We start from the raw sequence: 16666 nt of genomic DNA on the forward strand, positions 1-16666 counted from the left end.
TTCCAAATAAGGCATTACAAAGTCACACAGCACACCAAAACATGGAAATGGCACACCTAGGCGTATTAAAAACTTGGCAACTATACATCTAAAACCAACTGTCCTCCTAATGAGGGCCAGAACCTCACCCTGACTCAGCTGGTGGGAGTCCCCTTCCAGCCTGAGGGCAACGAGTTTCCTCTCTAACAAAACAGCATAAACAGGGGAAGTGGCTTGAAGGCATTTTGCTGGTGGAATAAAATACTCCATATATTAAAATAAATAAAATGAAGTGTACTCTGAGCATATAATACTTTGGCATTGAGTCTCTTGATTTCAAGGGCTCCCTAAGCCATGGATTGTGTCCCAGCAATTGGTGGTCCTTCAATAGCAATTGGATTTGATTTAGAAGTAGGATGAGGGAGGGAATGTCGATAAGACAATGTCATTAACACCAGAGGGAAACTGGTGAGTCTGTAGGGAGCATGACAAACTGAAAATGCTTGTGAATCACAAGTAGCACTTGTGGAAGTGCAGGACGGGAACATGGAAATAAGCATTCTGCAGATCCATCGCTACCATCCAATCTCCTGGATCCAGGCAGAGCGAACCAGGACCCACATGAGCCTCTTGAATGTGCCCCTTGACAGGAAGAAATTGAAAGGTGAGAGATAGGGTGAAGGCCTCTGCCCTTTTTTGGTACTAAGGAATAAGAGTAACATCCTACTCCAATTTCTGGGGCCAGGGTCTCTCTCTGGCTCCTTCTGCCAAAAGAGCTTGAAATTCCTGCATCAGAATGGAAGAGTGCTCCTCTGAAAGCCACCCCAGTTTAAGTGGTGGGATGAAAAGGAATGGCAAAACATAGCCCCATTGCACTATTTGTAAGACCCTCCTGTCAAAAGTTACGGCTTGCCCTCTGAGGAGAAAATTACTGTTCTGACTCCCACAAGGTGGTTGTGTGCGACTTTGGGCAAACTAAAGTGGCTTGGAGGCTGACAAAGGGTGGGAGGATTGAAAGATTTGCTGCCCCGGCAGGCTGTCTGCAGGATCCCCTACTCCAGCCAAGAAAGGACTTAGGTGGTGGATCTACTTTCTTTAAAGCACTTTAGGACAGTGAACTTTATCACCAAGTAGACAAGACCTGCCAAAAGGCATATCCATAAGTGATGCCTGAACGTCACCCAAGAAGCCTGTGGTTCTTGTCCATGCATGACACTGGAGTACCACTGTAGTCCCGACAGCCCTCCCAAAACAATCGGTTGTGTCCAGGTATGACCAAGTTACATATTTGGCCCCATCCTGGCCATCCTGCTTCAACTTGCTCCAAGCTGCTGTGGATTTTTTTGGGTTCTGTTTAAGAGATTTCTGCAACCATGTCTGATTATGTATGGGAGTACTTACCCAGCAAACAGCTGGCACTACTGACCAAAGGGCGTGACTGGCTGAAGAGAACACTACTTTCCAAAATGCCTTATTCACTCTAACTCTCTATTTGGGGTGGGTGTAGGAACTGAGTTTGGATTGATCGTGCTGTTGGAAGCCGGAACAACCAGGCTCTCTGGGGTAGGGTGTTGTGTCAAAAAGGCAGGGTCACCCATGGCAGGTCAGTGGCACCATACTACAACTCTGTTTACAGGTGGGCAGGAGCAATTTTGCCCAGATGCCCATGAGTACGCCAGTCAGGGATTCTCTGAATGGCAGCAAGGGTACGGACGAGGTCTAGCCAAGCTGCGACATCAGTGAAGACAATGGTTTTCCACCTCAACAGACAGCAATTGTAAGACCAGAACTCCCAGTACCATTTTAATGACCAAAGATAAGGGTGGCTGTACTGCCATCATCATATTGTGGGGGAAATTCAGCCTCAGTATTTCCATTGTTGCCAAAGGCAGGTTGGCTTTAGTCTGTCATGGCTTTGGTCTGTCAAGACCAAAACCAAGGTTATGTCTTAATACAGAATAAATGCGACCAGGTGCAGTTCACTCTGACTCAGACAAAAGAGCACCTCTGTCTAGAAGCCACTGTCCAGTGCGAGAAAACGAGAAGGGGTCTGTGCTCTCAACTTCAGGTGAGAACCGAGCTAATGCTACTTCCTGCAATGTTCAGTGATTTACAGCTTGGTTTTACAATTCTAAATCAATTCTGGGTGCATAAGGGCACACACATCACACCACTTGGAGTTGTGGCCCGAACACTAGAGACATAGCTTATGGGATTATGTCAAAGATGCTTGTAACAGTCACTATTAGGTCTAAAGCTTGTCGTTTTCAGAGGTGACATGTTCCCTTGCACACTGGAGAAAAAGTTTTAGAAAAAACGTGTCAACTTACAAGAAAAGGTTAGGAGCTAGCAAGCTAAGTGCAGAATAAGTGCATTTAATCTTTGGCTCTATGTCATAATGCGCACAAACCTTTAACCAGAGACTGAGCTTCAGCAAGGCAGATCACAAGTGTGGACACGCAGGTCAGCACATGTTGCCAGTTCACTTCATGGGTCTCTAGAACTTGCTGCAGGTGAACAATCAGCTTCTCTGCACTGAACATAACAAACAACTGTGGACGAAGAAGAAGCAATAAAATCACCAACGGTGATATAAAATGTCAATTTAACCATTGAAAAATAGGTCCTGATTCACTCTGGCAACTAGAGGGTCACCAAAACTGCAGGAGGCTTTACCTAACTGGGTGTACAATAGGTCTTAACAGCTTTTTAGTGCAAAGAAAAGATCTGGCTACCTCTCACAGTGCACATTATAGATAGTGATCACCTGTACAGTGCACACTTTCACATAGCACACAGTTCCTCTCTTCATGCACCTCAAAGTGTCTGAATAATGTCTGAATCCATTGTTAAGTGGCACACAGTAGGCTGATTCTCTCCCAGCAGTAAGTGGTTCAGACCATACTGTCTCCTCACATTGTATATCTGCAGTATAATGACAATTCCATATTATTTATCATGCAGAGACCTATTATATGAAAGCATGTACCCTGGGTCTGGCACACCCTCATAGGATGTGCTGCAGGTCTCCTCTCTACCTGGCTCTCCTCCTTCCTAGACCATCATATCCTAAAGACTGGGTGACCCTTCTGCTGTATACAACACAGGCAGGCAATTGAGAAAAAGAAACAGAAAGGTAAATACAAACTCTACAAGTAACCTGCAGGGTAAATTATAGCTGCCAGCTCATCATATTGTTCTGTGCGTGCCTATCATTCACACACATTCCTCCCTCCATCACACCACAAAGCACTGCCCCAACATAAGACAGGGTACCTCTCTGAGCGCTCGTACACGACACCATTACGCTTCCCACACAGGCTTATAACCTGTCTAACAAGACAAGCACTCTCCTATGGTGTTACAGTGTAGCGTGCTACCTGTTTGAATATGTAATTCAGCCACCCCACAATGGCAGGGCCAGAATCGGTGCCAAAATCAGTCCTTGCTAAAAAAAAAATCAAAACAGCCCCAAGCCTTTTCTCCCTCTCTCTCTTCTGCACGATATGTGCTACAATAATAGAAGGGGAGCTGAAGAGTCTTCCCAGGGGCAGCTCTGTACTCTCAAAAGCCCACTTCTCAATGGCTCCAGGCCTACAGGGAAACGACTGATGGGATGAATGGCCAGTCCAACCTTGCACACTGGGGCACGGAGCATTACACAAATCTAACTCAGCTCTGACTACTCCTAAATCAAGTTTAACTTTCCACTCATAGTATGATTAAGGAGGCCTTTTACTGCTACCAGTACATATTCGTTTGACTCTGTGGGTGTCCTGTGAAACTGAATCTCACACTACTTACAGCTAGCACAGTGCACCTCACTCATGTAATCAATTTGATTAGCAGCCTCTAAGAGCTTTATTCATGATCTCGATATAAGACCTTGTCTGTCTTTATCTCACTACCTACAAAAGCTTTCGTTCAGGGCCTGTGCAATGACACCCACACACTAAAGCGTAATGACTGCAAAAGAAACAATAGGTCAAATGGCACTACGTATTGTCTGGACTCACCTTGCGATAAAGGTCTATGAGAAGCGGGGAAGCCTTGGCAAAGCTCCATTCGCTCTGCATTCGGACAGCATCAGACACTGTAGAACATAAAGTAAACCAAATGTACCATAAATTAGCAAAAACAAATATTAAAGTGAGAATCTGATCAAATATCCTCCCAATTTCCTTTACATACCTGTCAGAATATATATCCGGCATTGGTGAAGACAAAAAGACCAATGAGACCTAACAGACACTATTACAAACTCATAAAATCTAATCAATATAAAATGGGAGATGTGGAATTTTAGTCAATGCCCCAGTCTAGCCACAAGAGAAAAGGGAGTCTTGGAAAGGAGTCCGACTGGAGGTGCATCTGCTGGGATGGTTAAAGGTGGACTGAATCAGTTAAACTTGTAAAGGAAAACTCCCATCAAAACCAGCCAGTGTGTTAATAGTGACACAGCTAAAGGCAAAGCACAATAAGGGTATGGGAAGAGAAGAGGTTTCAACTGAAATGTATGTTACTGCAGAGACATATTTTAGTAGAGATATTATGAGAGATTTCAGTCCTCAAAGTGCAGTGCAGTGGCTGCACATATTCACCAGCATCTTCCATCAGATAATGTGCAAATGGTGCTGCTCCATTACAAACTATCAACCATCACACATGACAATTACTGCGCAACCATTACCTCACGTCACAGGACAAAGATTGTCTGAAGCATGGGCTTGGCCACTTGTGCCTGGTTAATTGCTAAAGGAGTTTGGCAATCCAGAATATGTTCAGTACAGGCCGAAGGATAGGCACATGAGGACCTTGGTTCAGCTAAGGGAGCCTACGTGTATAAATGGTAATTTATGACTTGTACGATTCTGCACCATTTAGTACTTAATTCCATATCTGAAATTCGGTACCATCATTAACAGGGGATGGCAGGGAAGCAAGTTATATGTAGCTCGGTAAACTATAATTGAAGAATGTCAGGGCTTTTTGTGTTAAAAATGCGACATGACCGACATTTTCAACTAACTACAATGTCACTTTTACCTTTGTTTTTTTCAGTGAATTTATTTTTTCTTTATTTAAAAAAAAAAAAATCTAAATGAAATCTAATTACCACACCTAACATTCAGGGGCAGCCAACTCCCTGCAGTGTGCCGTGTGGGGCTGTCTTAAGTGCCTGTCCTCTCAACCCACGCTGACAGCCAACATCCCAACTCCTAGCACACATGTCCTTCGGCACCCCACAACTGTACTTTTCTTTCTTAGAATTTATTTGGTCCCAATTAACATGTGGGGGGCCGTGCTGGCTCCCCTGGGTCTGTGAAGAACCTCTCCCCAGTGACTTCTGAGCCCCCGCACAAGAGCAAAGGGGTCTGGGTATCCCCACCCTGCCCGCTTCTACACGCTTTAAAAAATATTTTCAGTAGTTGAGGACCCAGTCTCTGAGCACTGTAATAATAGGCACAAAATTTTGCTTCATATTGTGGTTGCTAATCACATTGCTTGATCCCATGGGACTCCCATAGACCTGCCAATCAGAATTAATTTTTTGTCATTATTTCTCGCGAGAGCCCTTGGCAACAGATATCTATACATTTTGAACATTGACTTCTCTAAAACAATTTGACAGAATTACACCAAATCACAAAAAGAATGCTCTCTCAGTACCGATCGAATTTTCTGCCAAATGTGATTTAATTCTGTCCATCCTTTTTTCTGTATCATTGTCTAATTTTCCCTATGGCAATTGCTTAGGGAAAAACATTTTGAAACCACCCACCTCTTTTTCTCTGCCCCCACTTGATGGAGCACCACAAACTTTCCCAGAAAGCACCTGAAGTGGCTGACCTTTTTTATGGAAAGTTTTGTGAATATTCGGCAGAAGGCACCAAAGTTATTAGCAAAACACATAAGCAGTGCCAAAGCCAATAGGTCTCGCCTCGACAAGTGCTCTTTCTTTAGTTTATTTTAGCTGTGCTGTACAGCACTTTGGTTGTACAGTAAGTTTAAAGTTTTACTGTAAATTGCTATGAAAGCACCATTATTCTTTTGTTATTTATTAATGTGTGAGGGATGGAATGAGCTTTTAATTCTAATCTGAAATGGACGCAAAGTAACAAACAAACAACAGCTGTCTTAAAAAGTATTATGAAATAGCAAACACTGCACTTTTTTATGGAGATTAGCAATGCTAAAGCTGGAGAATGGGGTGGGTAATGTAGGTAATACGTAAAGTGAATAATGGGTAGTGTGATAATAAATGCGCATTGTGTTTAGTAAAAAGGAATACTTGATTTTAATTTATGAAATAATCCAATTTAAACTGATGGAAAAGGTGCAAATTAATTAGGTGCACATTCAAAAAGAGATGAATGAAATTAACGTTGCAAGTAAAGAGAGGTGGGAAGTATATTTTTTGTATCTCTAAGGAAATGGAAAGTGATCATGTGTGTGTATAACAGTCAAGTGGTAACGTGTGCTTGAGCTAGGAATGAATGCTATTTGTTTTAAAAAGCACAGCAAAATTGTGTCCCTGAAGCTTGTTTTATGGCACAGATAAGTTGAAAATAAAAATAAGGTTGTGGCTTAGGTGCAGACACAATTATTGTTCAAAGTTGTCTAGCATAGCTAATGAAAGCACCAATGTCTGAGGTGCAATACAGATACATGTAAAGCTGAATGTAAATGTTGCCCTTTTGGTCAGTTTTTGGACACCCATCATCTAAAATAAGTGAAGGTGAACATTATCCTGTATACTTTGCACACATCCTGTGTTTTTTCAGTCACAACTATTGTTAACGCTGTCTAACAAAATAACTGACAGGCAGCATTGTTTGGGGGGAGTCCAAAGTGGGTTGTGGTTGAGGTGCAGTTGCAGATATTGTTTAAAGCTGTCTAACTTAACGAAAGGCAGCATTGTCTGAGGAGGAATAAAGGTATATAAACAAGGCCCCTTTTGCTTGAGATAAGAAAATGTGCTTCACATTCTGCTTTAACTTACAATGTTAAGGAGGAATGGTTTATTAGGGTTTTTACATGTCCACATTAACTAATTTGCACCACAGTCACAAGACGCTGTGGCACTGCTGGGACGTGGATGGGGTTCACCAGCTCCAAAGGCCACAGCTCTGCACATCAGGAAACACATACCAATGCGGGTCTCGTTATTGCAGATCAGTGGCCTTTGAAGCTGGGGAAGCCGTAAGAGCCCCTCTCCTAAACAGTGCAAGTGAAGAGAGCGTTGGAAGCACATTTTTCATGTAGCAATTCCCTGCATGTGATAACGTGTGCTTGAGCTAAGCTAAGAATAAACAAACAAACAAACATGGTCCCTTTGCAGTAACACAATCATTTAGGCAAATGACAATTGACACTGTGTAATGGATATACTTATGCCATGGCAGTGGAAATATATGTAGCACAATAATTCACGCTATTTAGAGCAACTGTACTACTAAATGCACATTCACACATTTATCAGTACAATTCGCAGCTCAAATTCCTGATTACTTAAATAACATGACATTTGAATAAGAAAATTATTGTTTACTGTCTCACAGACTGCATGTTACAATTACTTTACGTGTGGAAAACAAGTCTCCTCATAGAGACAAGGTTTCTTCAAAGTGGTTTTATTTTACAGCACAAAGGTAATATCTTGAATCGTGGTTTTAGATAAATATGGGTTTAAAAAAAAAACAAATACAGGTGTTTGCAAGTTGTTTTTCTTTGAAGAAGTTACTCAAGTCACAAGATGGCTGTCTGTTGTGGGAAAGACAAATGTGGTGAATTAGCACAATGTGGAACATGAGGTGGCGGGTGTACGTGAATTTACAGCCCTATGTGCTACAAACAGTTGCCTACAGGGTAGGAGCATTTTCTGTCCATAGCATGTGTGGCTGGAGATACACATGCGTAGCACAGACTGCATAGCAATATCCTCAAAGCCGCGATGGCTACTGCATGGATGATGCCGATGTGTGGAGCAATGTCCTTAACACTGCTTAGCCAAGTAAAGCTTGCTGAAGGGCCCAGATGCCTACACAATAATGCTTAGTAAAAGTGTGTAGGGTGTACGAGGTGGCTGCTTTGCAAATATCTGCTATGGGGAAGTTGCCTAGAAAGGCAAAATTGGCCCTCTTATTGTGAGTAGAGTGAACCTTGAGGGGGCAGTGGAGGAATCTTTTTGCCTTGAGGTCGCAAATTTCAAGACACTTGACAATGCATCTGGATAAACCAGCCTTGAAGATAGGCTGACCCATGTGAGGTTTAGAAATGAAAACAAACAGCTGGTTTGACTTGTGCAATGATTTGGTCCTGTCTGCGTAGTACCCACCTTTTAACATCTAAGACGTACAATGCTCTTCCAGCTGCATAGTCGAGCTGTGGAATGAACACTGGTTTGATTGCGATGAAAGGGTGACAGTACTTTGAGGAGTTTAGGGCTGGTTCAAAGAAAAATGCTGTTCCTGTGGACTAGCATGACAGGCACCTGATCCCTAAGAGTTTGCAGCTCACTAACATGCCTAGGCCAGGTAATGGCTACTAGGAATACTACCTTTCAGGAAAGAAACTGCAGATGCCAGGCCCACAAGTCTGTTTAGATCTATGATGGGGTACCAGGCAGTCCCTCCATAAATGCTTTAATCACTGACATCCTGAACAAGGATGTGTGTTGTCTGTTCTGCATGTAGCTGCAACTGCAGTTGCATGGAAGTGAACGGTGTGCATGCCAAGCCTTCCTTCTATAACTAGAGAAGATTGGTGACTACTTCCTGCACCATAGGGTTTAAAAGATCTGATTTGTTGGAAATGTAGAAATGTAGTAATGAAATAACCTCTTCCATTGTGCGGCATTGCAGGCGTGGATTGTAGGCTGCCTGGCCACTAAGAGAATGGGCATACATTCTTGTGATAGGCAGAGGTATCTGTCAAATCACAATATTGTGCTGTCGTAGCTGAATATGGATGCATGTTCTGGCATGAGGGGTAGCCTGTCTTGCTAGCTAATGGATAGCACCAGAAGGCCAGTACCAGTTTGAAGTCCCTAAGATGAGAGGGAGAGGTGGCTTGGCCGGCTAAGAGGAAGGTCTGAAAATAAACAAGCTCTGCCACAAATGCCCCTAATAATCGTGCAACATCATTTTAATCTGTGCCCCCCCCCCACACACTTTTACTTCCTAAATTCAGGAGAGTCGCCTTGGAGTTATTTGCCACATGAATTAGAGGAAAAAGGCCACTGGAGGAGAATGGTGGTCTTGCCAGCCTAGATAGGTCGACTCAGTAAGAAACGAGGGGGAGACCTCAGCAGAGGCCTCAGCCTTGAGTAGGAAGGGAGTGCCTGGTGACGGTCAGCAGATGGAGGAGAAGCTATCAGATGAGACATAAATCATATTGTTTGGGGAAGCGAGCGTGAAAGGGACCCGAAACTCAGGGACAAGGAACACATCTGTTGTTCGGCCCGAAACTGCTCTATCTGACCTTGGGACCTTCCAGAGATGTGGAGTGCTGCCGCAAGGTCCAGTGTTCAGTGCGGAAGGAGAGAGAAAATCTACAAGAAGAAAGAAGGTGTCGTCTCCCCTCCTTAACTGACTATCTCCAGCTTAGTGTAGTGGTGTCTGAAGGAAAGGCGAGAAAGTGAAGAACCACAGCTTAATAACCCCGCAGACAGATGGCGAGGTCAGGAGAGGAGTTACAAGTGTTACCCAGGATACATCAGCGGGATGGCCTGCGTGTGCAATCTAACCACCCTTTGGTAACCATCTGCTTGACCGAAAGTAGATGTCATGACTCAACATGACTCAACGCACAGCTGTTCTAAAAACAGACACCATCCTGCTATATTAGTAAAGAAGGAGGCCCTACAACACAGGCCATGATTGTCTCGTCTATGATGAAGTAGGAAGTGCGGCAAAGCTCAGTTTGAAGTAGCATTTCCCATTTCCAGATCAGTTTCTTGGTTTGTGTAACTTTGTTCCAGCGCTGACCACCATTAGTGAAATGAGGGGGTTTAAATAGCCATGTTACCACAAGTTCTGCAAAAACATTCAAGAAACTGCTTACCTTTCAACAAGGGTCTGTATGTGAGCACTTGTGTCAGCGTGTGCATGAAAAACTGTTCACTGCATTCCACAGGAACAGAGCTCCCATATTTCATCACCTCAAAAGCATGCAACCTGTAGATACATAAATAATAAGGATTTATAGTAACCCCTCACACTGTAATAGAGACGGCTAGACAAGCGGTGAATAGAACATTAGGGGATGTGGGCGTGAGGAGATAAGTACACTGGAGTAGGAGATCGCATCCCTGATACTAGTAGAAATATAGCTTAACAAGTTAATGAGCCCAGTGTAATGATGTATATAACTTAGAGGTCAGGGGTTTGAATCCCACTGGAGACCAATTTTGCTTTTAAACCTTCAGAGTACTAGGAATACTGGTTAATAACAGTTCTGTGAGAAACAATATAAAATTCCTCAGCACCCAGGGTCTCCTTTAGAATGCTGCATTAAAGCCATAATGTGTGGCAAAGTAAATACTGTATAATTCCACCACATACGCCTATTTTAAGTAATGAAAAAAGATCAATGGTAGTAATTCTACATGAAGAAAATGGGCAACAAACTTTTTTAGATTAAGAGTCCTGAAAAGGGCCTGATAATCATGCCAATCCAAAGAAAAACTAGCATCAGTATGCTGCCAATAATCATCACCATTCATTCAAGTTGCAATTAGAAAGAGTTTAAATCATTTATGTGCAGCAGGTGTGTGATACCGTCCATTATAACGTTTCTGTCACAATTTTTCCATTGGTCACACTGACCCTCAACAAGTATGTCAGTAGCTTGTGAGGTAATGCAACATCCAGTAAACACCAATAACTACAAGGTGAGGCATTTTCCGTGTGCAGTATTACCTTCCCATTCACAACTCTATAAGTTCCTCTTTTCGGTTTGCAAAACTTGACAACTCCACTCTACCTCCAGATGAATACCACCAAGTTGAATTGGGAAACCTAGTGCAGAAAGTGTGTTATTTTCACACTACTACTACTAAGTGAGGTGTAAACTTCCCTTTACACCCAATTCAGCCATATCAGGGATTTTGTGTACTCTACACCTGAAAATAATACAGAACCACTGGAACATGCACTGTAAGAGCACTTCATTTTATCATTCATTCAAGAAGGTGTGACAGATTCTTATTTCAATGAATGTCAATCACAACAACTCCATGCACAAGCACAATAACATGTTTAAAGTTGCTATCTTCTCTTGAATGCCCAACATAGCCATTAATACAGAGAAGCTGTTACATTTGATACATTCAATCAGACGACGTATGTAAATGGTAAAGAACACTGGTGAAGGGGGACACCATAGGCTGGCCTCTAAACATAGGTGCACAAAGGTGATGGGACTACCAGCTAAGTGCAATTATTCAAGAAAGAGGCAAACTAGGCAGGTTGCTCTACCCACTGATAATGCCACTGAAGCATAGTGTTTCCTAGTTGACACAAAAAATGGGAATTTGAGTGGACTGAGCACTGATTTGGGCATTATTGAACATATTTTTTGAGGTGTGGAGGAGCTCGAGATACACAGATCCTTACATATTAGAATTCTGTAACAATTTTACCTCATAACTATACTAATATTCTCTACTCGTTTTCTTCATTGAAAGTGATAAACGTAGGGGATATCAAATTAGAGTCCCTGATGTTGTTCTCCTTTTCTCAAGGGTACATAAGTCGCTTGCTGCATTAGAAACTATCCATAAAAGAAAATCAGTGTTAAATAAAATTGAAGTATGTGAGCTGGGTTTGATATTTCAGAGGTTACCCAACCTAAAAAGGCAGTAAAGGCTTTCCTGGTGTAATTACTTATATTCAACTTTTACATTTTTTCTCACTTAATATACTGTATTACACAAAGTATCAAAACTGAAAAAGTAAAGGATGAGAGAAGGGTCTGCATAAAATGTAACTTAAATGAGGAATCTTCTTAAATTGCAAGACTGTCCACAGCTCCTTCATCTAGTTTCATTTGGTTGAGTGTGTGGTGAATAAATGAGGCCAAGAATGAACACCTATAATACAATCAATTGTCAGACTGAAAAGGTTTAGCAAAAGTTATATTATGCAATAATCTCAAGAATCTTTGACCACAAATATTTTTTTGGCTTTTCCATTGTGACTTACTCAATTAAGACCAGGTGAGGGGGGACTAGTGATCACTTAAAGGAGGTGCTGCTAACTTTTGAGAAAACCAATGAAGGTCTGATCAGGGATGTTATAAGCACTGAGCAAAAATCTAAGCCTCAAAAAGTTATAGAATTCACTAGCCTGGATTTTAAAATTTTTAACAAACCTTATTTGCCCAGTAGTCCTTTGAATACTCTGTGGAGTACCCCATTCTCAGTTGAACAAAACATGAAACTGGAAAAACATGTATGTCACTTTTATATGGTTTTCACCAAAAGAGGATGTGGATTCTGAAGCTGCCTTCACAGAACTAGTACAACTAGGTTGCTCTTTCAAGTGCCCTGACCAGGCAGTATCTAAGGGGTTGCACTGATGTCGGGGAGCCGCTGGACGAACCTGTGGTGAAAATTTCTATGTTCAAAGTTAGTCTCTTGTTTGGAAGTCAAAAATGTCCAGCAGGACGAAGACGAAAGCTGTAGCTGACTGAGGGCTCAATAAGGCAGGACACCCCTTCTGCAAAGAGCCACTCAAAAGGATTTGCTGCTGTGGAGAAGAATGTAGCGTGAGCTACTACAAAGTCAGGTCAACCGGTGATGCACCTTGGGCAGATAATGAGCTGGTAGGTACAATGCTCCTCTTGGTTCTCAGGGCACTTTTTGGCTGAAAATATTCTAAGTCCTACATTTTGGATTTGGACTATCTGCGCACATTTAGCACCACTTCCAAGAGCCTGGAACCAGCGCTGCACCACTATGCGGGTCAGGGCTTACTCGGGCTAGGCTGGGTCCAGGTGTGGGTCAAGATGGTTGGAGCATTTTCCCTCCCTGAGGCTCTGATCAGGAGGCCAGACAACTAGCCCTTGAAGTAATTCAGGAAGTCCTGGCTTCAAGTAGAAAAGCCGGTCTCCAAAAGCAGGGCATTCTTCCGAGGGCACATGGCAGACTTCAGGCAGCTGGGCAGACGTCTTGGAGCAGCAGGGAAGTCCCCTGAAGTACTCTCCTGGCCACATGTAGATGGTAGACTGGCAGTCCTCTGAGTCCTCCGCAGGTCCAGAAGTGAACTGAAGAGTGGGTCTGAGGTGCCAGCTTTAAAAAGCAAAAAGCTTCTAGAGCTTACCGCCCCCCCCCCCCCAAACACACATACACACTGCCCTATTCACAGGACATCTGGGGTGACAAAAGGCTAGTGTTAAGTCATTTGTGAGTGTGCTGGGGCAGCTCCTTTGAAATGTTAGTAGGGTGTGCAATGCTCCTCCTCCCTCATCCTGTCAGGATGGCCCATCCTGTCAACACCGAGCCCCCTTTTGAATTATTGTCTTGGAGGAATACTCCACGGCCAACTACACCCAGTCATGTGACCCAAGAAACAGGCTGCAGGCACCAACATGCTAAGACAAGAAAGTGGCACTTTCAGAACTGAGACTTAAAATCTGACTTAACCATGAAAGAGGTTTGCCAATTACAATTCATTAGACACCAAACGTGACATAATTACCTGCTCCCAAACAAAAGTTGTCACTTATTAAATGTAATGAGGTAATCTAATGTTACCCTACGAGACAGGCCTCACAGTAGTGAAAAACAAATTTGTGAGTTATTATTACCAAAACATATAAAACTTAAAAGTACATGCCAATTATTTTTTAAATACACTGCATCCTGCCCTATGGGCTGCTAAGGGCCTACCCTTACGGGTGACATTTTTCTTAAAAAAGAGATTTTAGGTCTGGCAAGAGGTTTATTTTGCCAGGTCAAATTGGCAGTTTAGCAATGCACATAGGCTGCAATGGCAGACCTGACACCTGTTTTAAGGGACTACTTAAGTGGGTGGCTCATTAAGTGTTGCAGCTCATTAACGGCATTTACTTACTGGCCCTAGATATATATTTTACCACTTTACTAAGGAGTCAATTAAATAGCAATTAGGTGTATGCCAATTTTCCCATATTTTATGGAGTAAGCACAAGCACTTTAGCACTGGTTGGCAGTGGTAAAGGGTGCAGAAACCTAAGGCCAACAAAAAATAATTCAGCAAAAAAGGAGGGTAAAATGCAAAATGTTTGATTAGGAGACCACCTTAAGGTTGAAAGGCCTAACATATTCCGCCTTACAGCTGAAAGTGGGGGAATTGGGGCGTGGCCAGCTGAAGATGGTGTTGGACACAAGCTTCTGAAACTTCACGCTACTGGCCCTCCTGGCAGCGAACATCCTGTCTTCAGGGGCCAGTGACAATAACGGAGCAGGATACTAGGACCTCAGCCAACCCCCAAGGTGAACGTTGGCCCGGCCGGCCCTGGGGGAACTGCAATCTGAGTTGCTGACAAGCTTGGCTGCGGAGCTGGTCCTGTGACAGGAAGGCAGCGGCTCACAGTCCAACTTTCATGTGTGGCAGAGAAGGCAGAATCTCACCCAATTGGGCTTTGGCCATAACAAACCTGGCCCAGTGCAGGTGTCTGATCTCCCAGGGAGCAAAGACTGAGGTGAGCAGAGGGTGCACGTGATGACTGGGGGGAATGGGTGGTCCTGGTGAGGGCTGGTTGCACTGAGCTCCGGGCATGTCCCACTACAGGGCTGGGGAGCTGGCCCAGCTGAGGGCAGGGTGGGCCGTGAGGGTGCATGGTTGACCTCTCTGGGGGCTGATAGTGAACTCTGGCGCCAGCCGGTCTCCGCACCCCATTACCATCAGAGACAGTGAGTCCACAAGAATCGAATACTGGATCAGCAAAAAGGATAGTGCACACTAAACAATCGCAGCCAAGCCTGCCGCCTCCTCTGCAGCGGGCCTGTGGGTTGAATCTATGACTGTTCATCCTGGGCTGAGTGAGGGACTACAGCCACACACAGCAGCAATACTAGCAGCCACTGGAGACACTAAGGCAACACTGGAGGGCAAAATTTATGCAGTGGCCTTCAACCTTGGCCTTTTACGATCAGATCACCGCAAATTGGTCGACAGAGTGGGGGTAATAGAGACTGCGATACACCAGCTACAGTCCATGGCCATGGACCACAGACCACAGCAAACAATTTCAAGCCTTGCGGCAAGAAGTGAGGCAACTCAGAGATAGAGTGGAATATGTGGAGGGGCGCTCACAATGCAATAACATCCAAGTGGTGGGCCTTCCTGAACATACAGAGGGGGCCAGTATGGACCATTACATTAAAAATTGGCTTCTGAAAGTGGTCATGGGTAGAAAGGCCTCCAAGTTCTTCACGGTTGAGAGAACCCATAGAGTGCAAGGAGGTCCTCCAAAACCCAAACTTCCCCCCACCAATGTCAGTGATGGTTAGACTTCTTAACTATTGAGATAGAGGCAACATCCTCCAGGGTCCCCAAGTGCATGGACACTGGCAGGTGATACGGGAAACTGTGAACCTCTACCCTGACTACATTCATGCAGTTCAGCGCCAGTGGGAAACATTTGTCGCTGTAAAACAACAGCTGCTGGCCACAGATTTGAAATATGTGCCCATCTTCCTCGCCAAACATCAAGTAGTGGCCCAAAACTACACCCACTTCTTTGCCTCAGCGGCAGAAGCCTAGACCTGGACCGGAGGGGCAAGGGCTGCAGTTAGCCGACTTAGTAAAAGGTCCCGGGAGGAGGAGACTGGTGCAGACCCAAATCAAGACATAAATCCTGCTGACTCTCGGAAGCATCTCTGACGAAGGCCTGGGCAGCGATGGAATGGGGAAAGATAGTGCCGGAATCGCAATGCATGTGCTTGATACCCACAAGCAATAGATGGGTTGAGCTGGTACACACTTCCGAAGATCAAGAAAATGCTTCAGAGGATTCATTACACAGTGAAGAGAATGCAAGCAGGCCGGTGGTGACTCCAGTGACTGCAGAGCTGCTCGGGTAATGAGGTGCGGACTGGAGAGTCTGAGCACAAAATGGGCCATCTACTAGACTCCCGTGGGTCTACTCCCCCAGCGCCATAAGGCACAACATTAGGATGATCCAGGGGAGTCACCCCCTCACATGGTGGTAGACACCCTCGACACTTATTATGCTGGGGCGACAGGCATCTCGGGCACTGGAGAGGTTGGTAGTTCTAAACCCGTAGCGCAAGGTGAATGGGGGGGGGGGGGATTTTGAGCAAGGGGCACTGTTATTCAAGGACACAGACAAAGTGATCTGGGTCCTGAGGGGGCAGAGGAGCGAGACACAGCGGAGAGTCACAGGTTTAATAGGTGGTAATGTGATGGATGGCTTGGGGCGAAATCTGACCCTCAAGATATTCTCCTGGAAAGTTAATGGCCTGGGGGATAAACTCAAGAGGGGGGTGGTGAGGAGATACTTACTCCGACATGACCCTGACAGTCCTCTTGCAGGAAACCTATATGCAGGGTAATAATTGTGGATTCTTGGTAAGAGGCAGCTATGCGCTGATGGTGCATGAAGGATTTTTTGGGGGATACAGGAGTCCTGGTCCAATGATCCCTGCCATTGGAGGTGATCAATACCTGGGTTGACA

At 44.3% G+C, this 16666-nt stretch overlaps 1 protein-coding gene across 1 annotated transcript in view; it reads right to left on the bottom strand.

Annotated features, from left to right (window-relative positions):
• Nucleotides 1–16666, bottom strand: part of FANCA (FA complementation group A) — a 701003-nt gene that overhangs the window by 564573 nt on the left and 119764 nt on the right. Inside the window, exons 11-13 of the mRNA XM_069217268.1 lie at nt 10045–10157; nt 3996–4072; nt 2390–2531 (exon numbers count right to left, since the gene is read on the bottom strand). Coding sequence (XP_069073369.1) covers nt 2390–2531; nt 3996–4072; nt 10045–10157 — 332 coding nt within the window. The remainder of the gene's footprint in view (nt 1–2389; nt 2532–3995; nt 4073–10044; nt 10158–16666) is intronic.

The sequence above is a fragment of the Pleurodeles waltl genome, chromosome 12, assembly GCF_031143425.1.
Source record: "Pleurodeles waltl isolate 20211129_DDA chromosome 12, aPleWal1.hap1.20221129, whole genome shotgun sequence".
In the NCBI taxonomy this organism is placed as follows: Eukaryota; Metazoa; Chordata; class Amphibia; order Caudata; family Salamandridae; genus Pleurodeles; species Pleurodeles waltl.